This window comes from Sinocyclocheilus anshuiensis, unplaced genomic scaffold (assembly GCF_001515605.1).
Source record: "Sinocyclocheilus anshuiensis isolate Anshui unplaced genomic scaffold, SAMN03320099.WGS_v1.1 scaffold116, whole genome shotgun sequence".
Taxonomy (NCBI): domain Eukaryota; kingdom Metazoa; phylum Chordata; class Actinopteri; order Cypriniformes; family Cyprinidae; genus Sinocyclocheilus; species Sinocyclocheilus anshuiensis.
The window spans coordinates 725,687-745,092 of NW_015554064.1; the positions used below are offsets into that span (position 1 = coordinate 725,687).

The window sequence follows — 19,406 nt, forward strand, 5'->3', positions numbered from 1 at the left end:
TGCAAGTATGGCGGATAAACAAAGCAGTTTCCCAGAACTCAACGCGGCGTTACATCACATTCTCATTCTCTATACCGTGGATACCGTTATATATTCATGAATTCAAATTTTGCATTTATATAGTTTTGTTCTATTTGGTATGCTTTGCAAATTTTAACACAAATGATGATTAAGAGTCGAGGCTGAACGTTATACTACACCGGCATTAGTAATCAAACATGTAGAGCATCGTAACAGACCAAATTAATAGAGCGCAAATCGCCTACTCCAGTGGTTCCCAAACTGAGGGATCGTGTACAGTCAGCAGATTATTTTGCAAAAGAAACCTCTGCAGGGTGATAAAGACTACACTGCGTAATTTTCGCGCTTATCATGCAGCCACTTGCCTGGTAAGTAAACAATTGAATGCAAAATATTAAATTGACATTTTAATTACCTCAATATGACTCGCAGTACCCGCTTGAGCGCTCCGTTATCAGTTGTAACAGTTGTGGTTGTATCAATAACAGACCACTAGATGGCGTGCTTGAAGAATCAGAGTTGTATTGCAGGGAGCCATGTAGAAATATAAATGAACGATGCATAGTTCTGCTTTAAGCATGTAAGTTACAAGTTTGTGAAAATACTGCCAGAGCCAGGTACGTAAAGCAGATGATGAGCATGCTTAAGATTCACAAATACCAAAACAACATGTCTAGCAAATTGAACCCAGTGATGTTCTGCTGTGGATGCGGCGCAATGCGACACGACAAATCCATGACAGTAAACTGATGCAGTTTTATTTCTGACGAACTCCAGCGCTCTGACACAAAGGACAGTTGGATTTGCAATGTTCACTTTGTCACGTCCAGTGTGGTGAAAAGACAAGGAAATATGACTAAGCATATGCCCTCAGATTCACCAGTACAAAGGTGGGTAATGAAGCTGAACAAGTTACGACGGCAAGTAGTACTATGTTAATCACAATTTTTCAAATCATATAATTTTGCAATCAAGGTCATGAGAGGGTGCATGTTATATTCATAAGAGAATCATGAAAAATAGTTTCCTCAAAAATATGAAGCAGCACAACTGTTTTCAACATTGATAATAATCAGAAATGTTTCTTGAGCAGCAAATCAGCATATTAGAATGATTTCTGTATTTTTAATAAATAAATGCAGCCTTGGTGAGCATTCTTCATTTTTATTCTTTATAATAAAAAAAATAAATAAAAAAAAAGGGGGTCCTGAAAATATTTTTCTCTACAAAAGGGAGGCCCGGCAGAAAAAGTTTGGGAACCACCGAGTTAACATAAGCCGTTTCAACAGTCAGAGTTCAGGAAGAAAAGAAAACAGAGGAAAGAAGAAACACATCAGATGCAGAGAGACGAAAGAAAAGCTTTATTGGAAGATTCAGAGAGAAACACTGGAGCATCAGAGCCGTGAACTCAAGTACAGACAGAGAAGAACATACAGAAGAAACAGAGCTGCTTAAAGTCATGCAAAGAAAAACAGACCATCATACAAATCTAACATCCTTCAGCCAAAACACGCCCCACAAACCCTGACGACTCTCACACACGCTCAACATAGACACGCTTCCTCGGGTCACATGACCGTCACTCTGTGATTGACAGGTGTGGGCGGGTCTACTGGGTCACATGACCATCACTCTGTGATTGACAGGTGTGGGCGGGTCTACTGCACGTTAAGCACACGGGCCGAGACCCCATGATGCCAGTCTCTCAGCTTGTTGTACTGAGGCCGGACCAGCTCTGGGTCCACTCTGGTCATCCTGACGGCCCGACGGCACAGAGAGAGACAGGACAGACGGGAGATGAAGAGGAATAAACTGATTAATGCTCCGCAGGGAATGAGTAATGAACCTCAGCACAAACACACAAGTGTTGAAAACAGCTATTAAAATATTAAACGCTTCTAAGATGAAGTTGAGAAATTTGCCAGAAGATTTCCATGAAGCTAAATGTTCTAGTATTAGACCAACATAGTGATCAGGACTATTAATTTGCTGATATTTGGCCTTTTAAAGATCACCGTCAGCCGATAACTGTGCCTGATTGACCATTCAAACACAGTTCCAGCAACTGTCAACAGATGAACATTTTGCAGTTTCAGGATTATGTTTGAGTAAATCTTTGAAGTCACAATTTCTGAATGAATCCACGTTTTTGAACGAATCGAGTGAAACAATGATTCAATGGCCCATTCATTAAGAGAGCCCTTTACTTCATTCCTGAATCAATCCGCCGTTTGAACGAATCAAATGAATGAATGAATGAATGAACGACTCAATGACTTATTCATTAAGACATTTGCTGCCACCTACTGGCAGTTTTAGTTTCTTATTTAGTGTATCATTTCATTAAAAAATAATTTCATATTTGAAACTTGAAAATAAAAAAAAATCCATATTAATAAAGAACTAATTAAAGGAATAGTTCACCCAAAAATGAAAAAGAAAAGAAAAAAAAGAGAAAATGAAAAAAGAAACTTTTCTTTCTAAAGCTACTGTAACACCTATTTCATGATTTTCTCGTAACAATAATGGCTTTAAATTATCTTTTGTGGGTGATTTCGCAGCCAAATTTGATGTGTGATTAATATGATTAATTAGATAGTGTAATTAATTAGATTAAAAATTTTAATCGATTGACAGCCCTAAATATAATATATATTTTATAATTCATTTTTATTTAATATCATATTTGTACACAATTTATATTTTAAATATTATTTCAGCCACATTTCGATATCAGCACTTCCATTTCAGTTAGCATGCTGCCAACATAAACATTTTCTAGATTCTAGTAATTTATCTGAATATTATTTATAAATTGCATATACAATTTTACAATAATATATACAATTTTATTTGTATTTAATAAATATTTCTAACCAATTTATATTATTTTAAATTATAGAACACTATATTATTTTAATTTATTTCGGTATCATGACTGTTTCATTTGAGTTAGGATGTCAAGGCAGCTCACTAGATTTTGAAACACAACATATGTTCAGAAAACAGCCCTGTTTACCCACAATCCCATTTGATTACTAACAATCCCCTTCAATGGGAGGATGGTTTGAGCACAGAAGATTATGAACAATCAGACAGAGGAACATCAGATAAGATGATCTGAACACACTCACACTCACACCAGCAAAACTTACTTCTTTCCAGGCCGGTTCTCCTGAGCTTGCTCTAGAGGAGAGAAGCAAGAAACACTTTACAGTTCTGTTGTAAACCTTTTGAAAGTGTAAAGAAGGCCTGACTGAACGGTCCGTACCGTTCTCTGTGCCGGTGATCTGCGCCAGGATGCGGAAGGAGCGTGACTGAGACGTGCCGGTGCGCGGGTGCCAGTCCTCCGTGTCCTCCATCAGACGCTTCTTACTGGAGTCACTCAGAGCAGAGACGTGGTTCACCTCCGGCTCCAGGACGGGCTTCCGGGCGGTTCTGATGCACACACACACCCCAAACATTATCATCATACAAACATCATCAAACAACCAACCACACACACACACACTCTCACATTATCATCATACAAACATCATCAAACAACCAACCTCTCACTCTCACTCTCACGCGCTCTCACGCTCTCTCGCTCGCACTCACACACTCACACACACACACTCACTCACACACACTCACTCACACTCACACACACTCACTCACACTCACACACACTCACTCACACTCACACACACTCACTCACACTCACACACACTCACTCACACTCACACACACTCACTCACACTCACACACACTCACTCACACTCACACACACTCACTCACACTCACACACACTCACTCACACTCACACACACTCACTCACACTCACACACACTCACTCACACTCACACACACTCACTCACACTCACACACACTCACTCACACTCACACACACTCACTCACACTCACACACACTCACTCACACTCACACACACTCACTCACACTCACACACACTCACTCACACACACTCACACTCACACTCTCTCTCACACTCACTCTCACACTCACATACGTTTACCTGGGAGGAGTCTTTCTACAGGTGATGAGAGAGGAAATGAGAAAAGACAGAAATCAAGACAATCAGAGAAAAGAGTCAACAATCAACCCTACATTTAATTTTAACACTCTACTTTTTCATATTGTTTCTACTTAAGAATACTCTGAGGTCCACTATGGAAATAAAAGGTCAAGAAAATATTGTTATAATATTTTATATTTATTTATTGATAATATGTTTATTAGAGATATTATTATTATTTGTGCAAATGAAAAAAGTGAAGTTTAATTCTGCATGCAAACAATTAAAAATGTGTCCCATAACTACTGAATATTTCGTCAATAAACTGACTTTTGAATTTATTTAAAAAATACTTTATTAATCCCAACAGGGGGAAAAGTCTTTGTCACAGTAGCAATACTATTACCAATACACTAAAAGCTGATATTCACAAAAAAATTAAAATAAAAAGATTTTATTATTAGATTAAATTATTTTAGTAATCGGTGTTTAGTATTGAGATACTATTATAGTTTTTATTAATATTTGGATATTATTTTGATATTTTTGTTTTCAATTTTTGTTAGTTTTAGTACTTTGTTGTTGTATTTTTATATTTTTTTGGTTTGTTTTTAATACGTCTATATAATTTCTATAAAAAAAAGTAAGTTTTAGTTTTATTTACTTGATGACTGGTTCAAGATGGCGCCGAGCATGGCAGCCGTGTTGCGAGCTCCCGAGAAAACTCTGCAGTTTTTCTTTGGTTTTACTTGTTATTTTGTTGTTCTACGTGTTGGATGTTGTTAGTATAACTGTCTACGATAGACACACGCTTTTAAACATTGGCTCCTACGTCACAATAAAAGTGACTTTGACTTTATTTATTTTAGTACATCAAGTTCAACTAAATGAAAAAGAAATATTTCCTTGCTAACTAGCAGAAATATAAATAAATCTAAGCTTTTAATATTTTATTTTATTTCAGTTAATGTTTATTTTGTTTCAAGTAATACCTTGAATAATTGTTATATTTATATTTTCTGTTTTCATTTTAATTTTGGTTTATGTTTTAGTACTTTCAGTTTTTATAGTTTTTAGTAATTTTTATTAGTTAAACTAAATGAAACTGAAATGATTCCTTGCTAACTACGTGAACTCAAATAAGTTTAAGCTTTTTTCTATTTCTTTTTTTTTTCAGTTAATGTTTATTTTATTTCATGTAACAAAAGTTTTTTATGGTTTTAGGTAACTATAACAACCCTAAACTTTGCACAAAATGGAATTGCAAAAATAATCTAAAAATATTTGAAAACCCTTTCATTTCTTTTTTTTACTTAATTTAACAAATACTTTTAACTTTTCAAACAGATTTAAAAAAAAACTAACATTTTAATTAGTTTTATTTTAATGAGGCCACATTGCTGAGTGCATCATGAATCAGTTTTTGTTTGGACAATGTCAACTATCACCACTAGATGGCTCCACCATCCCCTGGTCATTCTGATAAACGGCTCTCTGGGAATCTCTCTGGTCCCTCTGTTCTGTAACAATACATGTGGAGGTAAATGTCACTGCTGCTATTTATACGGCTGACAGTCGGGAATAACCGCGGACACATGATGACTGACAGCAGCACATGCTGACATGATCAAAGCCCTCTGACACAATGGAAAGAGCTTTAGGAGCACAGGAGTCTGAGAAAGAGATGATGGTGAGTGTTCGCTGGGTTAGTGATGGCGACAGAACACTACAGCATCTAGTACACTAACTTTGTCATGGGCTCCTCCTGTAGAGAGAGAGACGGGAGGAGAGTGAGACATCTGCAGCTCTTCTGTTCACCATGCAGAAACTCACACACATGCACTTCTGACAGAAACCACGCAAACACACCGACGCAAGAGCACACAGTGAAGCTGAACTAACTTCACGTGTCTTCTCGCCTTAAACACATGACAGTAAACTAATACCAGTACTAATGAATACTAGTGTATGATAAACTAACTCGCCCTCTTCAAACTGTTGCTATCTGATGATAGAGAAAACTGAACAGAGAAGAAAAACGTCCTTGAAGTAAATTGACTTGAGAAGCAAAATTGTAAAAGATAAGAATTTTCAGAAAATATAAATATATTTAGGATGAGCTGCTTTGCTGTATTGCTTATTTGCAAGCCACTCTGGATAAAATCATCTGCTTAAAAATAAATAAATGCATACATGCATACATGCATACATACATACATACACAAACTATTTTAAGAAACTTTAAATAAATGCATCAGATAAATGAATAAACATACAATAAAGATTACATCTATTTTTAAGTCACTTTAAACAAATAAAAATAAAATAAAAATACTGCATCTATTTTTGTCACTGAATAAAAGCATCTGCTAAATAAATAAAATAAAAATGTATTTACATTTATTTTTAAGTCACTGAATAAAAAAAATAGCTAAATAAAAAATCAAATAAAAATTTAAGTCATTCTGAATAAAAGCATCTGGTAAATAATTAAAATAAAAGTGTAAAAAAAAATCACATGTATTGTTAAGTCACTTTAAATAAAACCATCTGCTAAATTAAAAATAAATACATATTTTTATTACAAAACAGTCAATTAATAAACACTGAAAACAAGTCTTATCTTAAACAATTGGCATCTTGTTTTAAGGATGCTTAAGTATTTATACTGGAAAATTAGACAAAAATAAAATATAATATTTTGCGTTCATGTGTTTGCGTAAGTTTCAGGTTTCACACACGCATGTTTTGACTTCATCAGTGCAAACAAACACACACACACACACACACACACACACACACACACACACACTTGGAAACAAACTCCCAGTGTTTTCGGATCCATCAAAGACGTCCATGAATGCAGCACACAGAACTACGGTCCTTTCCCTCATCAGAGAGTTAATGACGTTAATTTGAGTGAGAACATGAGTCAAAACTCACTCCGGACTCCGGCTGCGGGATACTAATTGATTGAGTCAGTAAAAGCAGCTGGAAACTCTTGCAGAGAATTTTACATTTTACAATGCCGAGGCTGAAGGCTGTACATAGTAAATGAGAAGCTGTAACCAGACGCAACAGCAGCAGTCAGACGCCGGAAACACAGACATCATGTCTACATTCACTCACTATACACCTAACAGAGGGCTTCATCATGAGCTGATGAAAAGCCAAGAATTAACTCATAAAAATGAATTAAAATACATCATTTTAAAATAAAAACAAATCAAAATCTAACACTTACTACTAAAGCAATTACATCATAAAAATGTAAAATTAATTAAATAAATTTATTTATTAAAATAATTGAAAATTAAAAATAAAACACTAAGTAAATAAATCATTCAAATTAAATAAATAAATGTAAAATAAAAACAAATAAAAATAAAACATTTACTATTAATTTGATCATAAAAATGTAAAATTACAATTTTAAAATAATAATAAAACTAAGTAAATAATTATTAAAATTAAATATTAAAATAAATTATACAATTTAGAAATAAAAAATACAAATAAAACACTCATAAGTAATTAAATCATAAACATAAAACTAAAAAATAATAATGAAATAAAAATTGAAATAAAACACTTAATAAGTAATTAAATCAAAAACAAGAAATTAAAAAGAAATATATAAAATAAAAACAAATCACTAATAAGCAATTAAACCATAAAAATGTTAAATTAAATTGTAAAAATAAAAATCAATCAAAATAAAACAATTACTAATAATTAAGTCACAAAATATGAAATTTAAAATAAACACTCCACGACAGAAAACACAACAGAAGATATTAAGCTGCATTTAAAGCTGCTTCCGTTCATTCAACAAAAGCAAAACTATTAAAAATACTATTTCAGTCTTTCTGCTTCAAAATGTCCGGTTTGATTCAGTATGTTACTTTGCTTCTTTGTAATTGTGAAATTTTCTAGCCATCTCTGAGTGAAAATTGTTTCTACACCAAAGTCACAGGCTTTGAAACTAAAAGGTTAAAATGATGACAGCAATGTGATTTTGGGTGAACTACTGCTTTAAAAGAGAGGATCTCTGGATTTCTTCTGTCTACCTGTTCTTCCTCTTTTCCTGTTGACTTCACTATCACTGGAACCAGGAAGCTCATAATAATATATTATGAAGGACGTGGCCAAAACAAGCACGGATGCAGAGATGACATGAGCGACATGCGGCAGTATTTCAAATAGATATTTTGATCCGTTACAAATTTTCAAAGCCGTTAAAAACTCAATGCATTATACATGTTGACATTCAACACGAAGCATCTAAAGCTGCGCAGAACGAGTGGCATGAGCTCGTTTCTTGTGTTTTGTTTATCCGAGTCTCAGCATGTGGGACACACGGTTTACGTGTTTATACTGGGATCAGTGAAACCACATGAGAGGGAACGCGCTCGCTCTCACACAGAAGATGACGGACTCATTAGCGCTTTACGAGCTTTCTGTGATCTGCCGTTGACTTCCATGTCAAAACTATAGTGAGCGAGTAAATAAAACCAGTCTATGAAAACAAGACCACATAGAGTGAAGACGCATTAAAAATGTGCTTTTAAATCTAGATTTTAAATTTAAATCTTAATAATAAAATAAATCATAAATCAATTAATAATTAAATTAATAATACTACAAAACTATTTAAAATATCTAAACTAAATACAACAAAAGACAATAATAACTTTAATAATACACACACACACACACACTTGGAAACAAACTCCCAGTGTTTTCGGATCCATCAAAGACGTCCATGAATGCAGCACACAGAACTACGGTCCTTTCCCTCATCAGAGAGTTAATGACGTTAATTTGAGTGAGAACATGAGTCAAAACTCACTCCGGCTGCTTCTCCCGGGATACTAATTGGTTGAGTCAGTAAAAGCAGCTGGAAACTCTTGCAGAGAATTTTACAAACATTCCTGCCGAGGCTGAAGGCTGTACATAGTAAATGAGAAGCTGTAACCAGACGCAACAGCAGCAGTCAGACGCCGGAAACACAGACATCATGTCTACATTCACTCACTATACACCTAACAGAGGGCTTCATCATGAGCTGATGAAAAGCCAAGAATTAACTCATAAAAATGAATTAAAATACATCATTTTAAAATAAAAACAAATCAAAATCTAACACTTACTACTAAAGCAATTACATCATAAAAATGTAAAATTAATTAAATAAATTTATTTATTAAAATAATTGAAAATTAAAAATAAAACACTAAGTAAATAAATCATTCAAATTAAATAAATAAATGTAAAATAAAAACAAATAAAAATAAAACATTTACTATTAATTTGATCATAAAAATGTAAAATTACAATTTTAAAATAATAATAAAACTAAGTAAATAATTATTAAAATTAAATATTAAAATAAATTATACAATTTAGAAATAAAAAATACAAATAAAACACTCATAAGTAATTAAATCATAAACATAAAACTAAAAAATAATAATGAAATAAAAATTGAAATAAAACACTTAATAATAAGTAATTAAATCAAAAACAAGAAATTAAAAAGAAATATATAAAATAAAAACAAATCACTAATAAGCAATTAAACCATAAAAATGTTAAATTAAATTGTAAAAATAAAAATCAATCAAAATAAAACAATTACTAATAATTAAGTCACAAAATATGAAATTTAAAATAAACACTCCACGACAGAAAACACAACAGAAGATATTAAGCTGCATTTAAAGCTGCTTCCGTTCATTCAACAAAAGCAAAACTATTAAAAATACTATTTCAGTCTTTCTGCTTCAAAATTTCCGGTTTGATTCAGTATGTTACTTTGTTTCTTTGTAATTGTGAAATTTTCTAGCCATCTCTGAGTGAAAATTGTTTCTACACCAAAGTCACAGGCTTTGAAACTAAAAGGTTAAAATGATGACAGCAATGTGATTTTGGGTGAACTACTGCTTTAAAAGAGAGGATCTCTGGATTTCTTCTGTCTACCTGTTCTTCCTCTTTTCCTGTTGACTTCACTATCACTGGAACCAGGAAGCTCATAATAATATATTATGAAGGACGTGGCCAAAACAAGCACGGATGCAGAGATGACATGAGCGACATGCGGCAGTATTTCAAATAGATATTTTGATCCGTTACAAATTTTCAAAGCCGTTAAAAACTCAATGCATTATACATGTTGACATTCAACACGAAGCATCTAAAGCTGCGCAGAACGAGTGGCATGAGCTCGTTTCTTGTGTTTTGTTTATCCGAGTCTCAGCATGTGGGACACACGGTTTACGTGTTTATACTGGGATCAGTGAAACCACATGAGAGGGAACGCGCTCGCTCTCACACAGAAGATGACGGACTCATTAGCGCTTTACGAGCTTTCTGTGATCTGCCGTTGACTTCCATGTCAAAACTATAGTGAGCGAGTAAATAAAACCAGTCTATGAAAACAAGACCACATAGAGTGAAGACGCATTAAAAATGTGCTTTTAAATCTAGATTTTAAATTTAAATCTTAATAATAAAATAAATCATAAATCAATTAATAATTAAATTAATAATACTACAAAACTATTTAAAATATCTAAACTAAATACAACAAAAGACAATAATAACTTTAATAATAACTTAATCTTTAAATCTAAATAATAAAAAATACAACAAACAGATGTACAATTTAATAATAATAATAAATATCTAAAATAAATAAAAGATAATTATGTAATAATAATAAGTTAATTTAACTCTGCAAAACTATTAAAAATACTATTTCAGTCTTTCTGCTTCAAAATGTCCGGTTTGATTCAGTATGTTACTTTGCTTCTTTGTAATTGTGAAATTTTCTAGCCATCTCTGAGTGAAAATTGTTTCTACACCAAAGTCACAGGCTTTGAAACTAAAAGGTTAAAATGATGACAGCAATGTGATTTTGGGTGAACTACTGCTTTAAAAGAGAGGATCTCTGGATTTCTTCTGTCTACCTGTTCTTCCTCTTTTCCTGTTGACTTCACTATCACTGGAACCAGGAAGCTCATAATAATATATTATGAAGGACGTGGCCAAAACAAGCACGGATGCAGAGATGACATGAGCGACATGCGGCAGTATTTCAAATAGATATTTTGATCCGTTACAAATTTTCAAAGCCGTTAAAAACTCAATGCATTATACATGTTGACATTCAACACGAAGCATCTAAAGCTGCGCAGAACGAGTGACATGAGCTCGTTTCTTGTGTTTTGTTTATCCGAGTCTCAGCATGTGGGACACACGGTTTACGTGTTTATACTGGGATCAGTGAAACCACATGAGAGGGAACGCGCTCGCTCTCACACAGAAGATGACGGACTCATTAGCGCTTTACGAGCTTTCTGTGATCTGCCGTTGACTTCCATGTCAAAACTATAGTGAGCGAGTAAATAAAACCAGTCTATGAAAACAAGACCACATAGAGTGAAGACGCATTAAAAATGTGCTTTTAAATCTAGATTTTAAATTTAAATCTTAATAATAAAATAAATCATAAATCAATTAATAATTAAATTAATAATACTACAAAACTATTTAAAATATCTAAACTAAATACAACAAAAGACAATAATAACTTTAATAATAACTTAATCTTTAAATCTAAATAATAAAAAATACAACAAACAGATGTACAATTTAATAATAATAATAAATATCTAAAATAAATAAAAGATAATTATGTAATAATAATAAGTTAATTTAACTCTGAATAATACAAATAAAATAAATAATAAATCAATGAATAATAATAATATCTAACATATAACAAAAGTTAAAAATAAATGTAATAAATTAACAGCAATTCAAAATTTTCATCTAAATAATAAACAAATACTACAATGGATAATTAAATTATTATTATTATCAATAAAAATACTTAAAATATACTACATTTTTAAATAAATAAATAAACAAACAAAAAAGATAATAAATGTAATAATATAATAATAATAATAATAAAATAATAAATATTTAATTCTAAAAAAAGAATAATAATAATAATAAATTAATGGAAAATTCAATTAATAATAATTTAAAAACTATTTAAAATATCTAAAAGAAATACAGCAAAAGATAATAATAAATGTAACAATAAATAAAAAAAATTTTAACAACGAAAACGCTCATCCAGAAACGCACATGAACTAACTGAAGGACTAACAGCGCTGATTTTGTACAGATTCGTCACACTAGCTCATCTCACTGAATAAGTGATTCTGAGTCTTTGGCACAGACGGTTACTCGCTCAAACAGTTGTTTTGGAAAACCATCACTTTTCACATTGGCTCCCAATTTTCCCACACGCTTCCCCACAGAGAGCTGCTCAAAGCATCCCGCAGACTGCGATTCCCTTCAACTGCAGAGGGAATATTCTGCTTTATTTACAACTTCGACTATGACATGCTCTCGGTTACCACAGAAAATAATTAAAACTAAAGGGGCGTGACGTAATTATCCATAAAGTACTGCTTATGTGAGCAAACTCAAACAAACAGCAATTACACATCAGCAACAGACATCTAAAACAGTAGTCCCACATCAAAAGGACGTTTTAGACAACTCAAATAACACATATTTTACTGTATAATTCCTTTTTAAGTGCTTTAACCAAAACACAAGATTTATATTCCTGATTTTAATCACAGCTGGATCACATGCATGGATTCTATGTCCACAGTTTTCAAGCAAAAGATATTTATCAAATCTAATACATCAAATCAAGACTCCGTAATTAATAACCAATAATGTGAGCTTGGGGCGGGGCTTACTTGTCTGTCGTACCAATAGAAGAATAGACCATTTATGAGATTTCTAAGTAATTCCTAACGTCTGACTTTTGAACTAATAATATGCAGTATTTAATGTAGCAATGTTAGTTAATGTGCTTAAGTTAAATAAAATAAATACAAATAATAATTTTAAAATACTTAAAACTAATTTAATTTAAAGGTGTTAAAAAAGTAAAAGTTATATATATATATATATATATAGATTATTATTACTACTACTACTACTACTACTTATAAGCTAAACACATGATTATAATTTTGAATAAAAAAAGAATTTACCTAATCATTTTAAAATAAATATTTCATAATAAATTAATCATTTTTCTCTGTCCCAGGGTCTTTATAGTTAACTAAATCTAAAACCATAAAAAACTTTAAAATAAATAATATAAAAAATAATTTGTATAAATATTTATTAAATAACATTTAAAAAAAAAAAACTTATTTTATTTCAGCTAGGTGCAAAAAGGCAACATTTCTCTTTTACATTTAGTTTAACCTGATACTAAAATAACTAAAACGGAAATAAAAATTAATTTAAAATATGAATAAAACTAAAAGTAGTTTTGATTTAGCTATTTTCTGTTTTCATTATAGTTGATGTTGTAATAATTGTGGTGTGTTTTTGACTTTTTTTTTTTTTTTTTTTAAACACATCTATATAGTTTATAACACTGCTCGGTCGCTCAATTTTTAAACCCCTCATTAGTTGAGATTATTTTCTGTGTTAATAGAAGTGTCACAAATACTGTTCACAGAGTAACCCAGAATATTCCTTTACCACGGCATTAAAGCCCTTTCTGAATAACAGATCAAAGCAAGCCCTCTGAGAACAGTGAGGAAGGAAGTAGAAGTATGAAGCACAGGAAGTAGATTTTGATTGGCCGGTCGGGACGCTCCACCTACCCGTTGTGCTGTTCCCCTGTAGCTATGCTCTCCAGCAGGCCGCGTCTCTGGCCCATGGCCACCTCGCACGCGTTCGCATTGGAGTAGAGGTTGATGGGCGTGTTATAGACGGACGGAAGAGGAGCAGCGGGGGCCGGGGGCGGAGCCGTCACTCTAGCCGGGGAGGAGGAGCCAGAGGAGGATGCAGAGGAGGAGTTAGCAAAGGGGGAGTGGCCAGAGGCGGGTTTGGGGGCGGAGCTTGGAGAGGACAGCCCGCGGCTGGTGCCCAGCGGGAAGGGAGGCTGAGGAGGCTGCTGGGACGGAGCAGCTGGGGTGAACGCAGAGGAGGCGGAGGGGATGGAGGCTTTGGGTGCGGCCGGGGACGGACTGACTGATCTGACGGTGCTAGCGGTCCCGCCGAAGGGCCGCGCCGTCTTATTGTAGGCACTGCTGCCCGGGGCGAGGCTGGCGGGGCTGCTAATGGGCACGGGCTTTATGATCTCCAGCGGTTCCTCCTACAGGAAGTGATGAAACACATGCAACACATGCTCACGTCACACAGCACACGCATACAGGAGTCCCTCATTACAGCCCTAAAGCACGCTCACTTCACTCTTTCACATGTGGTTTAACATACAGTCTGTGGCCAATTAATTTGCATGACTAATTGATTACAGGATTCATTTTAATTCACATTATTATAAGGGTTATTATAGTTAACTAAAGCCATAAAAGAACATTTCCATTTCTTGAAATACAATAAACATTAACTGAAATAAAATTATAAAAACGTTAAACTTATTTTTTTTTTAGCTAGTTCCCAATTTTCATTTAGTTTAACTTTATGTACTAAAATAAAAACTGAAATAAAAATTAAAACTATTATATTAAATAAAATAAATTATATTATATATTTAAAAAAAATAAAATTATAATATTGTAATAAAATTGAAATAAATATATAAATAGACATTTAAAAAACTAATAAATTAAAATGACTAAAACTTTCATATTAAAATGAAAACAGAAAATATAAAAATATAAAATATATGTGTCTATACTGTTAATTATATAGTGAATGTGTTATTTTAGATTAAATTATAGTTTTTATTGATGCTTTGAATGAGTTCTTTTATTTTTTTATTTTCTGTTTTCATTTTTATATTAAATTTGTTTTTTCCTTTTTTTTTAACACGTTTTTGTTTTTGTCTAGTTTAATTTTTATTTTATCTATAGTTTTTCATTTTTATTTCAGTTTGTTACTTTAGTACATCCAGTTACACTAAATGAAAACTAGCTGAAATAAAATAAGTTTAAGGTTTTTTAATATTTTATTCTAGTTAATTTATGGTTTTCTTTTTATTTAACTATAATAAATGAGACAGTATAACTGAAATATTCTCCTACTACCGGACTGTAATGAGGGGAAGCAGATCTTCAGTGTCATGCAGTAGATCATGCAGCACACGCTCCGCATGCGTGTCCTAACCAGGTGTGATGCAAAGCCACAAATCTCACCAGCCATGACAAGTGCTGTGTGATGAGGCATTTGAGTGGTCGCCTCATTTATATTCTGTCATAATGCACCGGGAGGCCCCGCCCACAGTGAAATCTCATTGATACAAGCATTGCCGTATATTAAAATATACTCTTAATGGCTGTGATTTTATCATTTCAAACAGCATTTCGCTTCTTCTTTGACACTAAATGTCACATAGACACCTTTTCATTAGGGAAAGGTTATAAATGGTTTAAGCAAACCCAATCATATTCTGTCAGCTTATTTAATGTGCATATTTAATTTTGACATCAAAAATGGCGAACAACTTTTTTGTTGTCATCAGCTACATAAAGCCTATATACCACTAAAAAGGGGTTTATAGTGAGATTTTCTTTCTCTAAAAATTTAGCACAAGCACACAAACTTTGCAATATATATATACAAACATATAATATAATTGCAATATAATAGATAATTTGTTTTCATATGATGCTAATTATAAAGAACCCTAACCCTAAAGGGAAAAGAAAAGAAAAGAAAAAATAAATTAAATAAATAAAAAAAAATTAAAAAGAATTAAATACATTTAATAAAATAAAAAATGACAACACAAAATAAAATAAAAACAACATAAAAAAAGAGCTTAATCATGAACTACTTTCTTTTGGTAATTATTAGCACTCTTTTGTATATTTAAACACTTTATAAACTTTTTTTTTAAATCACATTTTACTGCCAAATTACCTGATACTATAAACGCAACTAAAGTTGCGCCTGGTTAGGACACGCATTACATATAATTATGTCGTTTGAAGTTTTCGTACCTTGGGGGTGTCCGTTTTAATGATGCTGGAAGATCTGCAAAGACAGAACAGATGTTTAACATAAGACCTCGTGATTGCAAAACAATGATCTGCTGAATGAATAAAAGTCAATATGTAAATATGCAAAAAACAGCATAAGTTTGACAGAGAAGTCCAGATCCTCTGTGTGTGTGTGTGTGTGTGTGTGAGAGAGTGAGTGTGAGAGAGATGAGTGTGAGTATGTGTGTGAGAGAGTGTGTGAGAGAGTGTGTGAGAGATATGGTTTGAATAACGACTCTATTCTGGCTGCCACTCAAACAAACGGCACCTTCCACTGTACACTACATTACACGGGCCATTAATAAAGCAGAGAGCAAACTATGGCATTCAATCCCAGCATCCCCTGTTCACCGCTGCCAAGAGCTGAAGGCCGTGCAGGAATAACCACACAAACTGTCTTCACACCATAAAACAACGAGTTCAGCCTCTGATGAGACAAAAAACATGCTGTAGTATCTGAGGAGACATATGAGTTTTCCAGATGAATCTTCGGGTGGTTTGGAGGCTCTGAGGAGACTAAAACGCATGTTTAGCTCTCTTATGACGGTGAAGGATCAGATCCACGTTTGGGGTCTAGTTTATATCAGAGTTGAGGAAAAACGAATGGGAGAAATCACTCTACAAGGCACATTTCCATTAAAAGAGAGAATCTTCTGACTTAGAACATGCTAGAAAAGACTCTTTTATCCAAGGCAACGTACAATTGAGAAACTGATAATAGTATCAGCTAAATAAAAGAAATGTAAACAAACATGCATGTGCAATTAGTTGCACTAAGATCAAAAACAGACAATTTGCAGTTGGATTATTGGATAAAAGAATCTGCCAAATGAACACATGAAAATGCACATGTAAAAAAAATAAAAATAAAGAAAGAAATGAATACTTTTATTCATTAAGGACGCAATTGATCAAAAGTGCCAGTAAAGACATTTATAATGTTACAAAAGATTTCTGTGTCAAATAAATGCTGTTCTTTTGAACTTTCTGTTCATCTGTGAATCCTGAAAAATAAAATGCATCACTGTTTGCACATAAATATTGTGCAGCACAACTGTTTTCAACATTGATAATAATCAGAAATGTTTCTTGAGCAGCAAATCAGCATATTAGAATGATTTCTGAAGATCATGTGACACTGAAGACTGGAGTAATGATGCTGAAAATTCAGCTTTGATCACAGAAATAAATTACATTTTTACAAAATATTCACATAGAAAACAGTTATTTTAAATTGTAATAATATTTCACATTTTTACTATTTTTACTGTATTTTTAATCAAATAAATGCAGGCTTAGCGAGCAGAAGAGAATTTGATCAGACTGACAAAAAATAAGTTGCTTTAAAAAAATGCTAAATAAATGTACATTAAAAAGCTAAATAGACAAACACAGGCGTGTGATAAATTAAATCTCAGGCATTATCCCACCATTGTGACGTGAACACAATCTGAAATATGACTGTCAACAAACCTCCAGTCAAAGTGCATCAGGGTTTGTGCATTTGGAGATGTTTTGCTTTTCACGAACCCACAAACATGCTTCACGTTCTTATTTATCAGCTGATTCTCATCACGCCGTCTAGACGGCTTCATTTGACCTCATTAATCACATAACATCCGTCACGACCTCCACATTCCTCGTAAATAACCTCCGTCCTCGAGCGGGCGACAAATAGGCCACACTTCCTACAAAAACTGCTGTGACTCGGCGAATCCATTCCGCGTCCTCAGTCGCTTCCATATTAGGAAGGCCGAGCGTTTCTGCAAGGCCAGTTCTTTTGTGCCCGATGGGGCTGCTCATAATAGGGGTAAAGGTGGAGCACTGGCAACACAAAGAAACACTTGCAGGAGGAAGTTGAAGGCGCTCAGACAAAGAGCAACAATCAACACTCAGGCACAAACGTGAACAACAGAAGCAGCGGAGAGGAAGCAGACGGTGTGGAAACGGCTCAGGTCGACCTACAGATCCTATCTGTAAAGAATCATCCTGTTCATATAAATGCAAACTCAAACTAAGCATCTGTGGCACAACGCTGGCAGCACAGAAAATAATTAGCACTGAAAATTTATGCTGGAATGGAAGATAATTGTAAAATAAAATAAAATAAAATAAAAATAAAATAAAATAATGAACAAAAGAAAATGAGATAATACATAAAATAAAAAAATATACAAAATAAAATAAAATGTTACAAAAGCAGTGAAGAGGAAGCAGACAGTGTAGAAGAATCTGCAGGTTGACCTGGGCCGCTATATTTTGAAGAAAGGTTCACACAAATGGAATAATATATGAAATAAAAAATAAAATAAAAATCTAAAATAAAAAAACGAAATTACTAAAAAATAGTAAAAAATAAATACATAAATAAAAAGAAAACAAAACAAAAAAAATACAAAATAAAAACGATATAATCAAGAAAAATAAAAGAAATTAAAAGAAATTAAAGAAAAGAAAATGAAAAATACATGAAATACAAAACAAATATATAAAAAATAAAAATAAAAAAAAAGAAACATAAAAAAAAAAGAATACATAAACATACCAAATAAATAAAAAAGACAAGATGATGAAAATGAAAAAAAAAAAGACAAAACAAAAAAATAAAAGCAGTGAAGAGGAAGCAGACAGTATGGAAGCAGCCCAGTTTAACCTGCAGATCCCGTCTTTAAAGAATGACCCTGTTTAATACAAAAAACAAATAAATTAATATAATAATAAAATAAAATAAGTAAAAAGGGAAGGCAACGAGAGCAAACAGTGCTCCATAGAGTGCAAACGGTTGTGAAACACTAAATGTATAATAAAATACAAAGTCTTGAGACTCTACTTTTGAAACAGTGCAGACTACTTAAAGTGATTACATAGTAACATCCTGAATAATTACATAATAAACTGGGATTTTAGCATGCAATGAACGACACAACAAAAGCTAAGTGAAAGTTAGGTGACATGTGGTCAAGTACATTTCACCCATCCAAGTGAACACACACATACACACCGTGAACACACACCCGGAGCAATGGGCAGCCATGTGCAGCGCAGGTGAAACACTTTTAAAGCGCCCCTATAATGCCATTTCACTTTAAAAACCAGCGTCCACATCAAAATCACCATGAGCTCAGAGACACACTTCAACACGCTGAACACACGCAACGGCCCTCAACACTGCGACCAAACAGCCGTTCTGATCTAATAACGATGCTGCAGGGTGACTGTAATTTACTACATGGATTAAGTTAGCATTCAAATCCTGTTAGAGAAAGTAGGTGCTTCATCTGTTATTTCTGCAACACTAACGTTACCAAAC

At 33.1% G+C, this 19,406-nt stretch overlaps 1 protein-coding gene across 1 annotated transcript in view; it reads right to left on the minus strand.

Annotated features, from left to right (window-relative positions):
• pdlim5b (PDZ and LIM domain 5b) overlaps nt 1–16,269 on the minus strand; it is a 43,188-nt gene extending 26,919 nt beyond the window's left edge. The window contains exons 1-5 of the mRNA XM_016460586.1: nt 16,058–16,269; nt 13,754–14,247; nt 4,038–4,052; nt 3,293–3,459; nt 3,177–3,207 (exon numbers count right to left, since the gene is read on the minus strand). Of these exons, the coding sequence (XP_016316072.1) occupies nt 3,177–3,207; nt 3,293–3,459; nt 4,038–4,052; nt 13,754–13,809 (269 nt within the window). The 5' untranslated portion in view covers nt 13,810–14,247; nt 16,058–16,269. The remainder of the gene's footprint in view (nt 1–3,176; nt 3,208–3,292; nt 3,460–4,037; nt 4,053–13,753; nt 14,248–16,057) is intronic.
• Between the last annotated feature and the right edge of the window lie 3,137 nt (nt 16,270–19,406).